The 12,961-nt window shown below is 41.1% G+C and overlaps 2 protein-coding genes across 3 annotated transcripts in view; one reads left to right on the plus strand and one right to left on the minus strand.

Moving 5' to 3' along the window:
- The window catches only part of SMURF2 (SMAD specific E3 ubiquitin protein ligase 2), a 122,662-nt gene extending 117,988 nt beyond the window's left edge, over positions 1–4,674 (plus strand). Inside the window, exons 16-18 of the mRNA XM_037734650.1 lie at positions 1,947–2,148; positions 3,384–3,459; positions 3,831–4,674. Coding sequence (XP_037590578.1) covers positions 1,947–2,148; positions 3,384–3,459; positions 3,831–3,930 — 378 coding nt within the window. The 3' untranslated portion in view covers positions 3,931–4,674. The remainder of the gene's footprint in view (positions 1–1,946; positions 2,149–3,383; positions 3,460–3,830) is intronic.
- Positions 4,675–11,467: 6,793 nt separating this feature from the next.
- CEP95 (centrosomal protein 95) overlaps positions 11,468–12,961 on the minus strand; it is a 37,335-nt gene continuing 35,841 nt past the window's right edge. For both annotated transcript variants that reach the window (XM_017517845.2, XM_017517846.2), the window contains 2 exons: positions 12,315–12,386; positions 11,468–11,813 (listed from right to left, as the gene is read on the minus strand). In XM_017517845.2, the coding sequence (XP_017373334.1) occupies positions 11,637–11,813; positions 12,315–12,386 (249 nt within the window). In that variant the 3' untranslated portion in view covers positions 11,468–11,636. The remainder of the gene's footprint in view (positions 11,814–12,314; positions 12,387–12,961) is intronic.

A 12,961-nucleotide genomic window follows, 5' to 3' on the forward strand; every position in this document is an offset into this window, starting at 1 on the left:
TATCGTGGAGACAGAATCTTGTTCTGTCGCCCAGGCTGGAGTGCAGTGGCACAATCTCTGCTTACTGCAAACTCTGCCTCCCAGGCTCAAGCGATTCTCATGCCTCAGCCTTCCTAGTAGCTGGGACTACAGGTGTGCACCACCACATCTGGCTAATTTTTGTATTTTTAGTAGAGATGGGGTTTCACCGTCTTGTCCAGGCTAGTCTCGAACTCCTGAGCTCTGGCAATCCATCTGCTCCGGCCTCCAAAGTGTTAGGATTATAGGCATGAGCCACTGCGCCGGGCCTGAATCATTAAACTTTTTATTTTTAAGATGAGAGTCTTGATCTGTTGCCCAGACTGGAGTGTGGTAGCATGATCCTAACTCGCTGTAGTTTTGAACTCTTATGCTGAAGTGATCCTCCCACCTCAGTCTCCCCAGTACCTGGGACTACAGGTGTGCACTACCATGCCTGGCTAACTTTTTTTTTGTTTTTTTTTGTTTTTTTTTGGAGACAAAATCTCACTTTGTCCCCCAGGCTGACAGGATCTCCATTCACTATAACCTCCACCTCCCCGGTTCAAGTGATTCTCATGCCTCAGCCACCCAAGTAGCTGGGATTACAGGTGTGCACCACCATGCCTGGCTAACTTTTTGTATTTTTAGTAGATACAGGGTTTCTTCATGTTGGCCAGGCTGGTCTCAAACTCCTGACCTCAAGTGATCTGCCTGCCTTGTCCTCCCAAAGTGCTGGGATTACAGGTGTGAGTCACCACGCCCTACCTATTACACTTTGTAAAGATGATATGTATAACATTTATTTTAGTGTTGTATATAATTCTATGAAATCTAGAATTTGCAAATTATGTTGTAGTACACGTGGAATTCACTATTATAAACATGTTAGATTATTAAGATGAGTTAGTCTTGTACCCTAGGGAGATGTATTAATAGTATCAAAATGATTTGGATATAGTTCATCTGTATGACTCTCCATCAGGATGTGTTCAGCAGAGGTCTCTATCAATGTGCTCATGCATTTTGTGCTTTAATATTTAGATTATTAAGCAAATGTAGGCCGGGCATGATGGCTCATGCCTATAATCCCAGCACTTTGGGAGGCTGAGGCTGGCGGATCATGAGGTCAGGAATTCGAGACCAGCCTGGCCAACATTGCGGAATCCTGCCTCTACTAAAAATACAAAAATTAGCTGGACATGGTGGTCCGTGCCTGTAATCCTAGCTACCTGGGAGGCTGAGGCAGGAGAATCACTTGTAATCCTAGCTACCCGGGAGGCGGAGGTTGCAGTAAGCCTAGATCACGCCACTGCTTGCCAGCCTAGAAGACAGAGTGAAACTGTGTCTTAAAAAAAAAAATTCTTAAGCAACTTCTGTGAATCACTATTCTACACCCATTTCTGAAGTTCTCGTGCATTATTAGTTGCTTCCACAGGATGTGGTGAAATAGATGTTACTGCGGTATCACAGCAGAGGACATTGAATTGCCGTCAATCAACGAAGCTGACGGGTATTGAAACTAGTATATGATGCAGGTCCAAGGAAGGCACATAAAACTGTATTTATTCTTTGGGTCTCCATTTCTGTCCATTTAAAAAAATTATAATTTTATTATGAAGTTATGAAACATTCACAATTTTTCTGCCTGGTCAAGTCTATCACAACAGTGGTTCTCAGACCCCGGTGAGGGAGTCTGCACTGAGTTGATACCTCTGGAGCTTTTTAAAATATAGAGCCTAACTGTCACACCAGATGCACTGAATTAAAATCTCTGAGCCTAGGACCTGGTATGTCAATTTGAAAAGCTTTTCAGATGATTCTGATGTGCAGCTTTGATTAGGAACCACCAAATGGGAGCCAGCAGCACAAATCTCAGTTTCTCTTTTGAGTAATTTTTGGCCTGGCTATGGTTTCCACAGGTTCATTGCTGTGTACTGTTTTTACAGCTCATTATTTGTGGACTTGGAAAGATAGATGTTAATGACTGGAAGTTAAACACCCGGTTAAAACACTGTACACCAGATAGCAACATTGTCAAATGGTTCTGGAAAGCTGTGGAGTTTTTTGATGAAGAGCGACGAGCACGATTACTTCAGTTTGTGACAGGATCCTCTCGAGTGCCTCTGCAGGGCTTCAAAGCATTACAAGGTAACAGCCTGAGGGACAGGCAAGCTGGGTGTCAGGTGGGCCAAGGGCTGGGGGTGGGACTGTCAGTGTTGGGTCTGTGTAGATATTTTGTAAACCATGTGCTTAGAGATTCTCTTTTCACTTCTTACCTATAACTCTTACACTGTGATACCTTCTTCTCCTGACTTTCTCTTGTTCCCCTCCCAAGAGTCTTTTCTGCGGGCTTCTCTGATTGCAGTGAGTGCCGCATGCTAGAGACCATTGGAGATGACGCTCTGCCTTTTGTTTTCTGGTCACCTTACGTTTAATTCTGTTGCACATTACTGTAGGAGAAATTATTCACTTCCATGTTCACATCTCGACCTGGTGAAACCTTTACCTGCCTGGGATGCCTCTCCCCTCTACTTTTTCATTCTTTGCAGCATGAGTCACGGAAACCATGTTTTCAGTCAGAGTGTGGCATCGGTTACTGCATGGCATCGGACCAGTATTCCTTTTTTAAGAATGGTTTTCCATGGAATAGCTGGTTAACTTTGGGATGAGTTGGTAATATTGCTAATGAATGTGGCACTTCACTGGGTGGCATTTGCTTCCTTTACCTCTTAAGCACTTCCTTTTCAAAGCTGCTGGTGATGAGTAAGGACATCCAAAGCGAGACTGGTACATAATTGGACAGTGCTGCCCACAGCGCATGCGCTGAAATCCCTGAGGAGCACGTGCTTTCAGTTGTGCTGCCCTTCTCTGTAAGGAGAGCTCATCACCATCATACTGCCTAGATGCAGAAAGTGAAGTTGTATTTCTGCTACATGTATTCGTATGGGGTGTCTGTGCAAACTGAAGTGGATTTTATAGACTGTTCTTTTGCTCTCAGCCCAGTTTGAGTCGGGAAGTCTGAATTTGCATTTAGGTTCCTCATCTTTTTGAATGTGTGCTTTTACCTTGGATTTGCCTGATTACTTTTCTTCTCAAGCTTTTGGGATAATGATTTTCTATAAAAGATAGAAATTGGGAAAGGGATTTCAATCCTGAACTTTTTCTCAAATGGAAATGCTAATATATTAAGGAATCTAAGCCTTATCCAAGATTAATTCTGGGTTTCAAAACCCAGATTCTTTTCCTGTTGCCCTTTGGTAGTATAGATTTATCAGCATTCCTCTATCCCTACACCCTGTGGTTTATGTACCAGTTTTTTCTAAGATTTTTGGAGACTAATGCATGCACCTGCAGTGATTTGACCCAGTTTCCTTCATTTTCAGGTGCTGCAGGCCCGAGACTCTTCACCATACACCAGATTGATGCCTGCACTAACAACCTGCCGAAAGCCCACACTTGGTAAGGTATTTTTGTGGCTTTATTCCCCACTCCATGTACACAGGTGTTAGTTCCAAACAGATTTGACTTTTATTGTACTTACTAGTAAATGGGCCTTTAAGAGGAATGATAAACAACTTGTTTTAAGTGACTTAAAAGTTAAGATTATTTGCAAATTGGTAGGAAAACCCAAAAGTGGTCATCTCTGTTTTAGAGAAATAACAACTTTTTTTTCTTTTTTATACCATTAAAAGTGAACATGATAGCTAGAGAAATGCAACTTTTTAGTTTTCTGTGTGACAAAGAGTGATATGGCTATGTTGGTATACACTTGCTAGGCCAGCTTACTTACTTTGAATGAACTGTATAAAATTTGTTTTGCTTATTCACAGCTTCAATCGAATAGACATTCCGCCCTATGAAAGCTATGAAAAGCTCTATGAAAAGCTGCTAACAGCCATCGAAGAAACATGTGGATTTGCTGTGGAATGATGAGCTTCAAGGATTTACCCAGGACTCTATTTATACAACCCTGACTGACAGCCCCCTTTCAGCAGGATTTCAAAGAATGCTGAAATACAGGAAAACATCCCCCCCCCCTTTTTTTTTAATTCTAGGACACTGTGAGGGGAAAGGACAATTTTGAAATTCCTTTTCAAGGAAAAAAAAAAGGTCTTTATGCTTTGCCATGAGGCCACATTCAGCTGCTATTTAAACTTAATATCTTGAACCTAAAGAATGCTGACTTTTCCTACATTTCCAGAGTTAGGCAGTATTCTACACTTAAAGACTACTACTATTTTTATAAAAGGTAATCTATTCAAATCGCTTCAGATTTCAAGTCTCTCAAACATCAAGACAACTTCAGCAGTCGGTACAAGTCACATTTCATTTTGATTGAATCCATGATTTTGAATAGCTCCTGTACTTGCTCTTTGTAAAAAAAATAAAATTATTTTGAATTATTCTACCTTTGTAAACAATTGGCTAAAAGAATCATCTTTAAGAAATTAAGCCATTTTACATGTTGTGTTTTTCTATAGCAGAGCATTATATTTTGCATTGTATGTTCCAGCCTAGTGTAAGTGGGTCTTTTTTACAGTTTTCAAGAATGAATTTCCTGGAATACAGCTATATAATTTTGGTTGTCAAATTCCTAATGCAGCCATTTAGTCTAAACTTAGTCATTTATTTGCTACAATAAAATGTGTTCAGGGGCTCCCTGTTTTTAAGAGACTCTTTTAAAAAAACCCTCATGTTTTTATCTTGAATTGATACAATTAGGTATTTTGGACTTACTTTTAATCTTAAAATACTGCATTTTTATAGCTTCTCAGAGCATGTGGATGGAATGGGATTTTCATTATTTTGCTGGGTCAGCTTATCTTTATATATGCTATTTCTGTAAACCAAAGCCTCTGACAAGTGCACCTAATTTATATTGTATTTTAATTATAGTGTAAGTTTCCATTAACAAAACCATCCTAAAGTGTTAACTCCTCATAATTTTAATTGGCTAAAATAATGAAAAAGGAAGAATTTTGCTCTAAAGATTATTAATACGCTTAGAAAATCCTGCTTTACCTAACAGAATGAAGTGGGGTTAAGGGGGTGGTAGTATGGGGATGTGATTACTAAAGAAATAGTGATTCTAGGCCGGGCGCGGTGGCTCACGCTTGTAATCCCAGCACTTTAGGAGGCCGAGACGGGTGGATCACGAGGTCAAGAGATCGAGACCATCCTGGTCAACATGGTGAAACCCCGTCTCTACTAAAAATACAAAAATTAGCTGGGCATGGTGGCGCACGCCTGTAGGCCCAGCTACTCGGGAGGCTGAGGCAGGAGAATTGCTTGAACCCAGGAGGCGGAGGTTGCGGTGAGCCGAGATCGCGCCATTGCACTCCAGCCTGGGTAACAAGAGCGAAACTCCGTCTCAAAAAAAAAAAAAAAGAAAAAGAAAAAAAGAAATAGTGATTCTAACTCTATGATACAAATTACTTTGAAACTGAATAGCTCATTTTGGAAGTAAGGGAATCCCACTTCCCTTGGTGTTGAAGATCTGCATCTGATTTTGAAATGTCCAGATTTAGCTTTCAAGGTGTGTGGCATGTTGTATGATCCAGAAGCAACCAAAACTCTGGGGTGAGGGAGTGAAAGAATCTGAAATCACAGGTAGATTTTTAAATTCAACCATCAAAAATATGCTCCATTTGGTTTTTTTTTTACAAAATTGATGTGAAAGAAGCAAAGTTTTTTTCTCTTTTTTTTCCAGATGAAGAAATAAGCAAATTTTTAATGAGATTATTAAGCTGCAGAATTTAAAGTTATCAAGTAAATTGGTATTCTGTGTTCTGTGATTGAGTGGGTTTCAGTCTGTGTTCTTGGAGCCCAAGGGTTCCTCAGGGGTGCCTCAGGAGTGGTGGTTGCAGAGAAGAGGGGCAGAGAGAGGGAGCAAGGGGGCAGGCCTCGCTGGTATTCGAGCAGGGGCCTCAGGCTCCATATCCCCAGCCCTTTACCCAGAACAGTTCGTTTTTCTCTTTTATATATTGAAATTTCAAGTAAGCTTTCATGGGGTGCAGCAGAGCGGGGAGGAATAGGTGGGATAAAAGAAGGGGAGATTTTGCTGCGTTAAGAAGTTGAGAACTACTTATGTAGTAAAGTATTTCAATGTGTTTCATTGGCCAAATCAACTGTCACAAGTAAGCTAGTCACAGTTATAACTGTGCAGTGGTATATGCTTATGCCTACCTTTTTCCTTTCAAACAATTTGGTTTTTTCACATTGCATTCTGAGTACTGAAGAACATTTTGAAATGTATGGAAGTGGTGTCTACGTTCTTTGATGATCAGTAATTTTCAGCTGTCATGCTAGTACCTTGTTGGTTGCAGGCTCATCTTGCTTTTATATTAAAGCACTAGTGCAGTTTATAATTGTGCCTACTTCTAAAATCTTTCAGTAAAAAATAAGTACATAATGGATACTTTATAGATATCATAACTGACAGGGATGCAGTAATAATGAAATGCTACTATCACTTATTTTAATATACAATTTTATAAAGCAGGCAAATACCATTGCTTTTTGAGTGCCTTTTTAACTTTATACTAATGATTTAATAGAGCTTTAAAAAAAAAATTGGCCGGGCTCGGTGGCTCGAGCCTGTAATCTCAGCACTTTGGGAGGCTAAGGCGGTTTGATCACTTGAGGGTCAGGAGTTCAAGACCAGCCTGGCCAACATGGTGAAACCCCATGTCTACTAAAAACATGAAATTAGCTGGGTGTGGTGACGCACTCCTGTAATCCCAGCTGCTTAGGCGGCTGAGGCAGGAGAATTGCTTGAATCCTGGAGGCAGAGCTTGCAGTGAGCCGAGATTGCACCACTGCACTCCAGCCTGGGCGACAAGAGCGAGACTCCGTTTCAAAAAAAATAAATTACTCTCTATAACTGTCTGTGGTAGCACCAACACATATAAAAACATGATTTAATTTCCATTTCAAAGTTACATTACCTGATTGCTTCCAAATAGGTGCTAAGCAAAACCCCCCAATCTGCCATTGAACCATGGACTTGCACCTCATGTTTAATGTGAATATTTATTTCCATGTCCCTCTTAACTGGCTTTTTCTTCTCTTCCTTCTAGCTGTATTATTATTTTAGATATGTGGTATCTGTTTTCATACTCTTGCCTTTCCATCATGAATGCTTAGTTATGAACAGAGATTACTTTGTAGAGCTCATAGGCAGTACAGAGAGGTGAGTTTTGTCTCCAAAGGCCTTGTATCTTGGTGTAGGTTTTAAATAGCGCTGTGTATAGTGTACATTTTGTTTTGCACAGTTTGTTGCCCTGAATGGGTTTTTACCAAGCCTTTATTCTTTCGTGTATTTACAGTCCGGAGCACAAGATTCTCTTCTTTTGAATACAGTGTAATTCACTTTACAACACTAAATCTGGGCTTTGAACTTCCAGTGCATTGGACGGATGCATTGTCAGGAGTTAGAGGGTGTTCTAGCCATCCTTAGTTTGGTAGAGCAGCTCCTTCTGCTTGTTTCTAAGCGTACAGTCAACGGGTGCCATTTGTGGTATTTAACATTATGTTAGGATGATGATTGTTCCAAATGCTGGGTTGTTTTATTTCTAGATGTAATTAGTTCACTTTATGTAATATTATTCCTTCTCTCAAACTGACTTTAAAAACAAAGTTTTATCATTTTCATTGTATTTGTATTTATTACAGAGTGTTTTAGCTTTGATATCCTTTGTATTTTCACTTATTTGTTACATGAGCTTTATCGATAACATCTGTATAAATGGTTTTTAAAAATTAACTATGTATGTGCCCATGCCGAAGTCGAGCAATAAAATCAATGCTGTTTGCACTGTCACAGCATCAACATTTTTAAAGAATACTGAGTTTGAAATTAATTGTTTTGAAAACATTTATGATTGGCTCTATGGAGGGTGACATGAGTCACAAAATGAAAAGTTCAGGAACACATGCCATCCTTAGTTGATGCCTCTGTAATGCTGCAGAGCTTAGGCCTCCTGTCTCCAGGCAGAGCATGGAAGGTGCCCGTTTTCCCTGGCGTGGTGACTGCTTAGTTGGCAGTAGCTGTTTGGGGCTATGCATATGTGGATTTCTGAGGGTGGTCAGGGGTTAGTGGGGAAGAGCGTCTTGGTCCTGTCACCAGTCTGCGACCATATTTGTTATAATACCATCTCTGCTCTGGAGGGCAGGGCTATGATAGGGGCTCATATTTGCCAGCCCTACCTTGGCATATTGTGCAGTAAAATTCTCAAAATTTTTCTAGAAGCCGTGGATTTTAAGGTTTATAGTGCACTACTCTAAAGTCCAGCTAACTCCATGGATGGAAAAGGAATGAATATGGTCTATGTAAATCTCTACACAGCACAGGGTACAACAGAAGGAACACCTGGGAAATGTGTAAGTAGTAGCAGTGTATTAAAAGTTCAAAAGGTGAGCATGCTGTTCTTTTATATTCTCTTGAAATTTTTCTGTTTTTTTTGTTTTACTTTGTCCTTCAGTGCTGTGTTTACTAGTTTTATTTAAAATTTATAAAGTTTTAGTACATTAAAGATTTTTGGCCAGGCGTGGTGGCTCCTTCCTATAATCCCAGCACTCTGGGAGGCTGAGGTAGGTGGATTAAAAGGTCAGTTCGAGACCAGCCTGGCCAACATGGTAAAACCCTGCCTCTACTAAAAATAAAAAATTAGCCAGGTGTGGTGGCATGTGCCAGTAATCCCAGCTACTTGGGAGGCAGTGAGCCATGACTGTGCCACTGTACTCCAATCTGGGCAACAGACTGAGACTCTGTCTCAAAAACAATTTTTAATTTTTTTAGTATTATAATAGTCTACAAATTATCCACAAGTTTGACTAATGATTGGAAGTTTAACCTGAAAAACATTACAAAACCTCTATTGTAATGAAGGTTAACCACGTTACCCACTATATTGATTTGTCTTTTATATCCCATGTATTTACAATATATGTGTATACAATAGGATAGATACAACAGAACAAGATCCTAGTAACAGGATAGAGGAGGTAATTAGGAAAGTGTAACATTGCTATGTTAACACTTGTAGCAAACTAGACAGACCAGATTTTTTTTTTTTTTGAGATGGAGTCTTACTCTGTCGCCAGGCTGGAGTGCAGCGGCACGATCTTAGCTCACTGTAACCTCCCAACTCCCTGGTTAAAGTGATTCTCCTGCCTCAGCCTCCCGAGCAGCTGGGATTACAGGCACGCACCACCACACTCAGCTATTTTTTCTATTTTTTGTAGAGCTGGGGTTTCACCATGTTGCCACAATGGTCTCGATCTCCTGACCTCATGATCTGCCTGCCTTGGCCTCCTAAAAAAGTGCTGGGATTACAGGCGTGAGCCACCGCACCAGCCATAGACCAGATTTTAAAGTTAAATTTTATTTAAAAGGTGTCTGCCCTAAATGTGATTTGTCCTCTCTTCATTCAACAAATACTTACTGTGCTCCTACTACATGCCAGGCTCTGTACTAGCTGCTAGCCATATAGCTTTGCATGGTGGTTAGGAAATGAACTTCCAAAGTAATGCTTCTAGCCTGTGTCTCACTGTAGGCCAAGTTCAAACTTAAGTATTTAAAACTCAATTTCTGTACAGCAAAGCAGTCAGTCATGATGGGAGCACATGAGTAAATAACCCAGCACAGCAAGGCACTGAATCCCAGCCTTGGGTGTTTTTTTAAGAGGCAAGGTCTCACAGTGTTGCCCACGCTGCAGTACAGTAGCTATTTCACAGGCATAGTCATGGTGCACTGTAGCCTCAAACTCTGGGCTCATGTTGATCCTCCTATGTCAGCCTCACAAGTAGCTGGGACTACTACGGGTGGGCACCACCATGCCATGGTGCAGTCCATGGGATGAGCAAGGGAACCTAAGATATTTCTCCTAATTTTCATAATGCTCTGTTCTGTTTTTTTTTAGACAGAGTCTTGTTCCGCCACCCAGACTAGAGTGCAGTGGGACTATCTCAGCTCACTGCAACCTCCACCTCCCAGGTTCAAGCAATTCTCGTGCCTCAGTCTCCCAAGTAGTTGGGATTACAGGGTATGTACCACCATGCACAGCTAATTTTTGTATTTTTAGTAGAAATGGGGTTTCACTATGTTGGCCAGGCTGGTCTCCAAACTCCTAACCTCACATGATCCACCCACCTCAGCCTTCTCTTAATTAATTTTAAATACAGTCTGGTTAGTCCCTATTTATGATAGATGAGGATTTAGTTCTAATACCAAGCACCTCATTCTATAACACCCCCCTACATAGTGCTTTCCAAACGCATGATTGTGATGAGGCTTTCCTGGACTGCTCCAGGCCAACTGGCTTGATAGACACGATCCACAGCACTTGAATTGCACCGGCCTCTGCTTGCTAAGCTAGTCTGGTGAAGTGGTCTTTATTTGCTTTTCATATTTCAAAAATATGTTTTTTGTCTCCTATTTTCTGACCTTTGCTGAGCAATCCTATTCCTTCCCTGGCCAATTCTCTCATAAATTCTTTTTTTGATTATTCCTAGTTTTTAGCTTAGTAAAGAGTACCAGTTCCCACCAATCACCAGAACTAGCAACTTCAGTCTTCCTAAAATATTTTACATTTAAAAAAAAATAGCATTGTTAGGCTTGTTCTAACAAATCTAGTTGTACTACATAATCTAACAACACTCAGAGTCACACCTTGTATGCCTGGGTGCTACGCTTCTGGATCTTTTCTATACTATATGTTGCCTCAGCTGGGCACCACCACACCCAGCTAATTTTTGTATTTTTAGTAGAGATGGGGTTTCATCATGTTGGCCAGGTTGGTCTCCAACTCCTGACGTCAAGTGATCTGCCCACCTTGGTTCACAAAGTGCTGGGATTACAGGTGTGAGCCACCACATCCGGCTGCCATATTGCATATTCTCATCTTCTAGCCATGTTATGAAAAGCCTACACAGCGTGCGGTGGTTCATGCCTGTAATCCCAGTACTTTGGGAGGCCAAGGCAGGCAGATCACCTGAGGTCGGGAGTTCGAGACCGGCCTGGCCAACATGGTGAAACTCCGTCTCTACTAAAAATGTGAAATTAGCTGGGCACAGTGGTGTATGCCTGTAATGCCAGCTACTCAGGAGGCTGATGCCTTGAACCTGGGAGGCAGAGGCTGCAGTGAGGCAAGATTGTGCCACTGCACTCCAGCCTGGGTGACACAGTGAGACTCTGTCTCAAAAAAAAGCCTAAACATAGACAGTACTGTCAACGTTCTCCAAGGCCCACCTCTGATGATAACCACTCACCTTTCTTTTCTAATTAATGATTCAAATATGTATTTTTTGTCCTCAAGTGCTAATTCTAAATTCTTTATTTTTGTTGACTTAAAGCAACAGGCTTCAGGAGTTGGCTGTTCAAACAAGGCTTGTTAATTACTTTAGCACAAATACAACTAATGAAGATTACCCCCTTTCAGATGTTAGGTCATAAATTCAAAAGCAATAAGGTTTTAGAAAATAAATTTTTATTTAAAAAATCATAAGTACTGGAATGAAAATATAGATAAAGCATTTGAAAATGATTTTTTTCTGGTTTACACTGTTTACTGGGTCAGTTCTAGCTCTGTCCTGGGAAAGGCCTCCGAAACCCTCACCTATGAGCATGTCTGACCTCATAGCGAGGGACTTTTACTGTACTGAAAGGAAGCCAGCTGAAGCCGAGATCTGAAGCGCTCAGCTTCCAGTTCCCGGAAGAAAACATCATCGTCATTCTGTGTTATCATGTCCTGCAGTTGCTGAATTTCCTTCTCCATCTTAGATCTCAGCTCCCTCTTCACCTTATGTAAAGTCTGAAAAGAGAAGGCACGTCATCCCACTATTCACAGCACTTACCCAGGCCCTCATCTACTGTTGTTCCCTCTCCACCTTCCAGCTAATCAAACTCCTCCAAAAATTTTAACAATCTAGCAGCAGTTCCCACGGAGACCTAACTAAAAAAGTTAAAATCATAGGATAAAAATGTCTTGGGTCATAGATGGATTTCCTTATTTGTCTTCTCTCCATTCACTTTAAAGGCATAATACATTTGTTTTCTACTTCCTAAAAATGCAAATAAATTGTCATGTGTCACTTAATGATGCAGATATGTTCCAAGAAATGCATCATTAAGTGATTTTGTTACTGTGCAAAATGTCAGTGTGCTTACACAAACCTAGGTGCTGGTACAGTCACTGCACACCTGGGCTGTATAGTGTAGCTTACTGCTCCAACCACTAATGTCTGAGGTCCCTTGTTGACATAAACAGTTACCACGCAGCATCTGACTTGACTTCTATCTTGTTAATTATTACCTGGGCCTGAGATTTCTCTCGGGCTTTAAGTTCTTGATGTTCCTGTGATATGGCTTCTGCCAGCAATGAAAACTGTTGATAAGGAAGAAAAAAATCAGATCTTATATTTAATGTTTGTAGTCCAAATGTAACATTTCTTAATGTTCATAGGCTTAAAATCATTTTATTTTTTTTTTTTTTTTTTTTTGAGACGGAGTTTCACTCTTGTTACCCAGGCTGGAGTGCAATGGCGCGATCTCGGCTCACCGCAACCTCCACCTCCTGGGTTCAGGCAATTCTCCTGCCTCAGCCTCCTGAGTAGCTGAGATTACAGGCACGCGCCACCATGCCCAGCTAATGTTTTGCATTTTTAGTAGAGACGGGGTTTCACCATGTTGACCAGGATGGTCTCGATCTCTTGACCTCGTGATCCACCCGCCTCGGCCTCCCAAAGTGCTGGGATTACAGGCTTGAGCCACCGCGCCCGGCCTTAAAATCATTTTAATGGAAATAGGGCAATATACTGTTCTGTGGTCAAGAATGATTTGATCTTAAATTTCAGTCTTTAAAATGGGGTCCAGCCGGGCGTGGTGGCTCACGCCTGTAATCCTAGCACTTTGGGAGGCCAAGGCAGGTGGATCACAAGGTCAGGAGATGCTACTCGGGAG

Source organism: Cebus imitator, unplaced genomic scaffold (genome assembly GCF_001604975.1).
Source record: "Cebus imitator isolate Cc_AM_T3 unplaced genomic scaffold, Cebus_imitator-1.0 Scaffold650, whole genome shotgun sequence".
Taxonomy (NCBI): Eukaryota; Metazoa; Chordata; class Mammalia; order Primates; family Cebidae; genus Cebus; species Cebus imitator.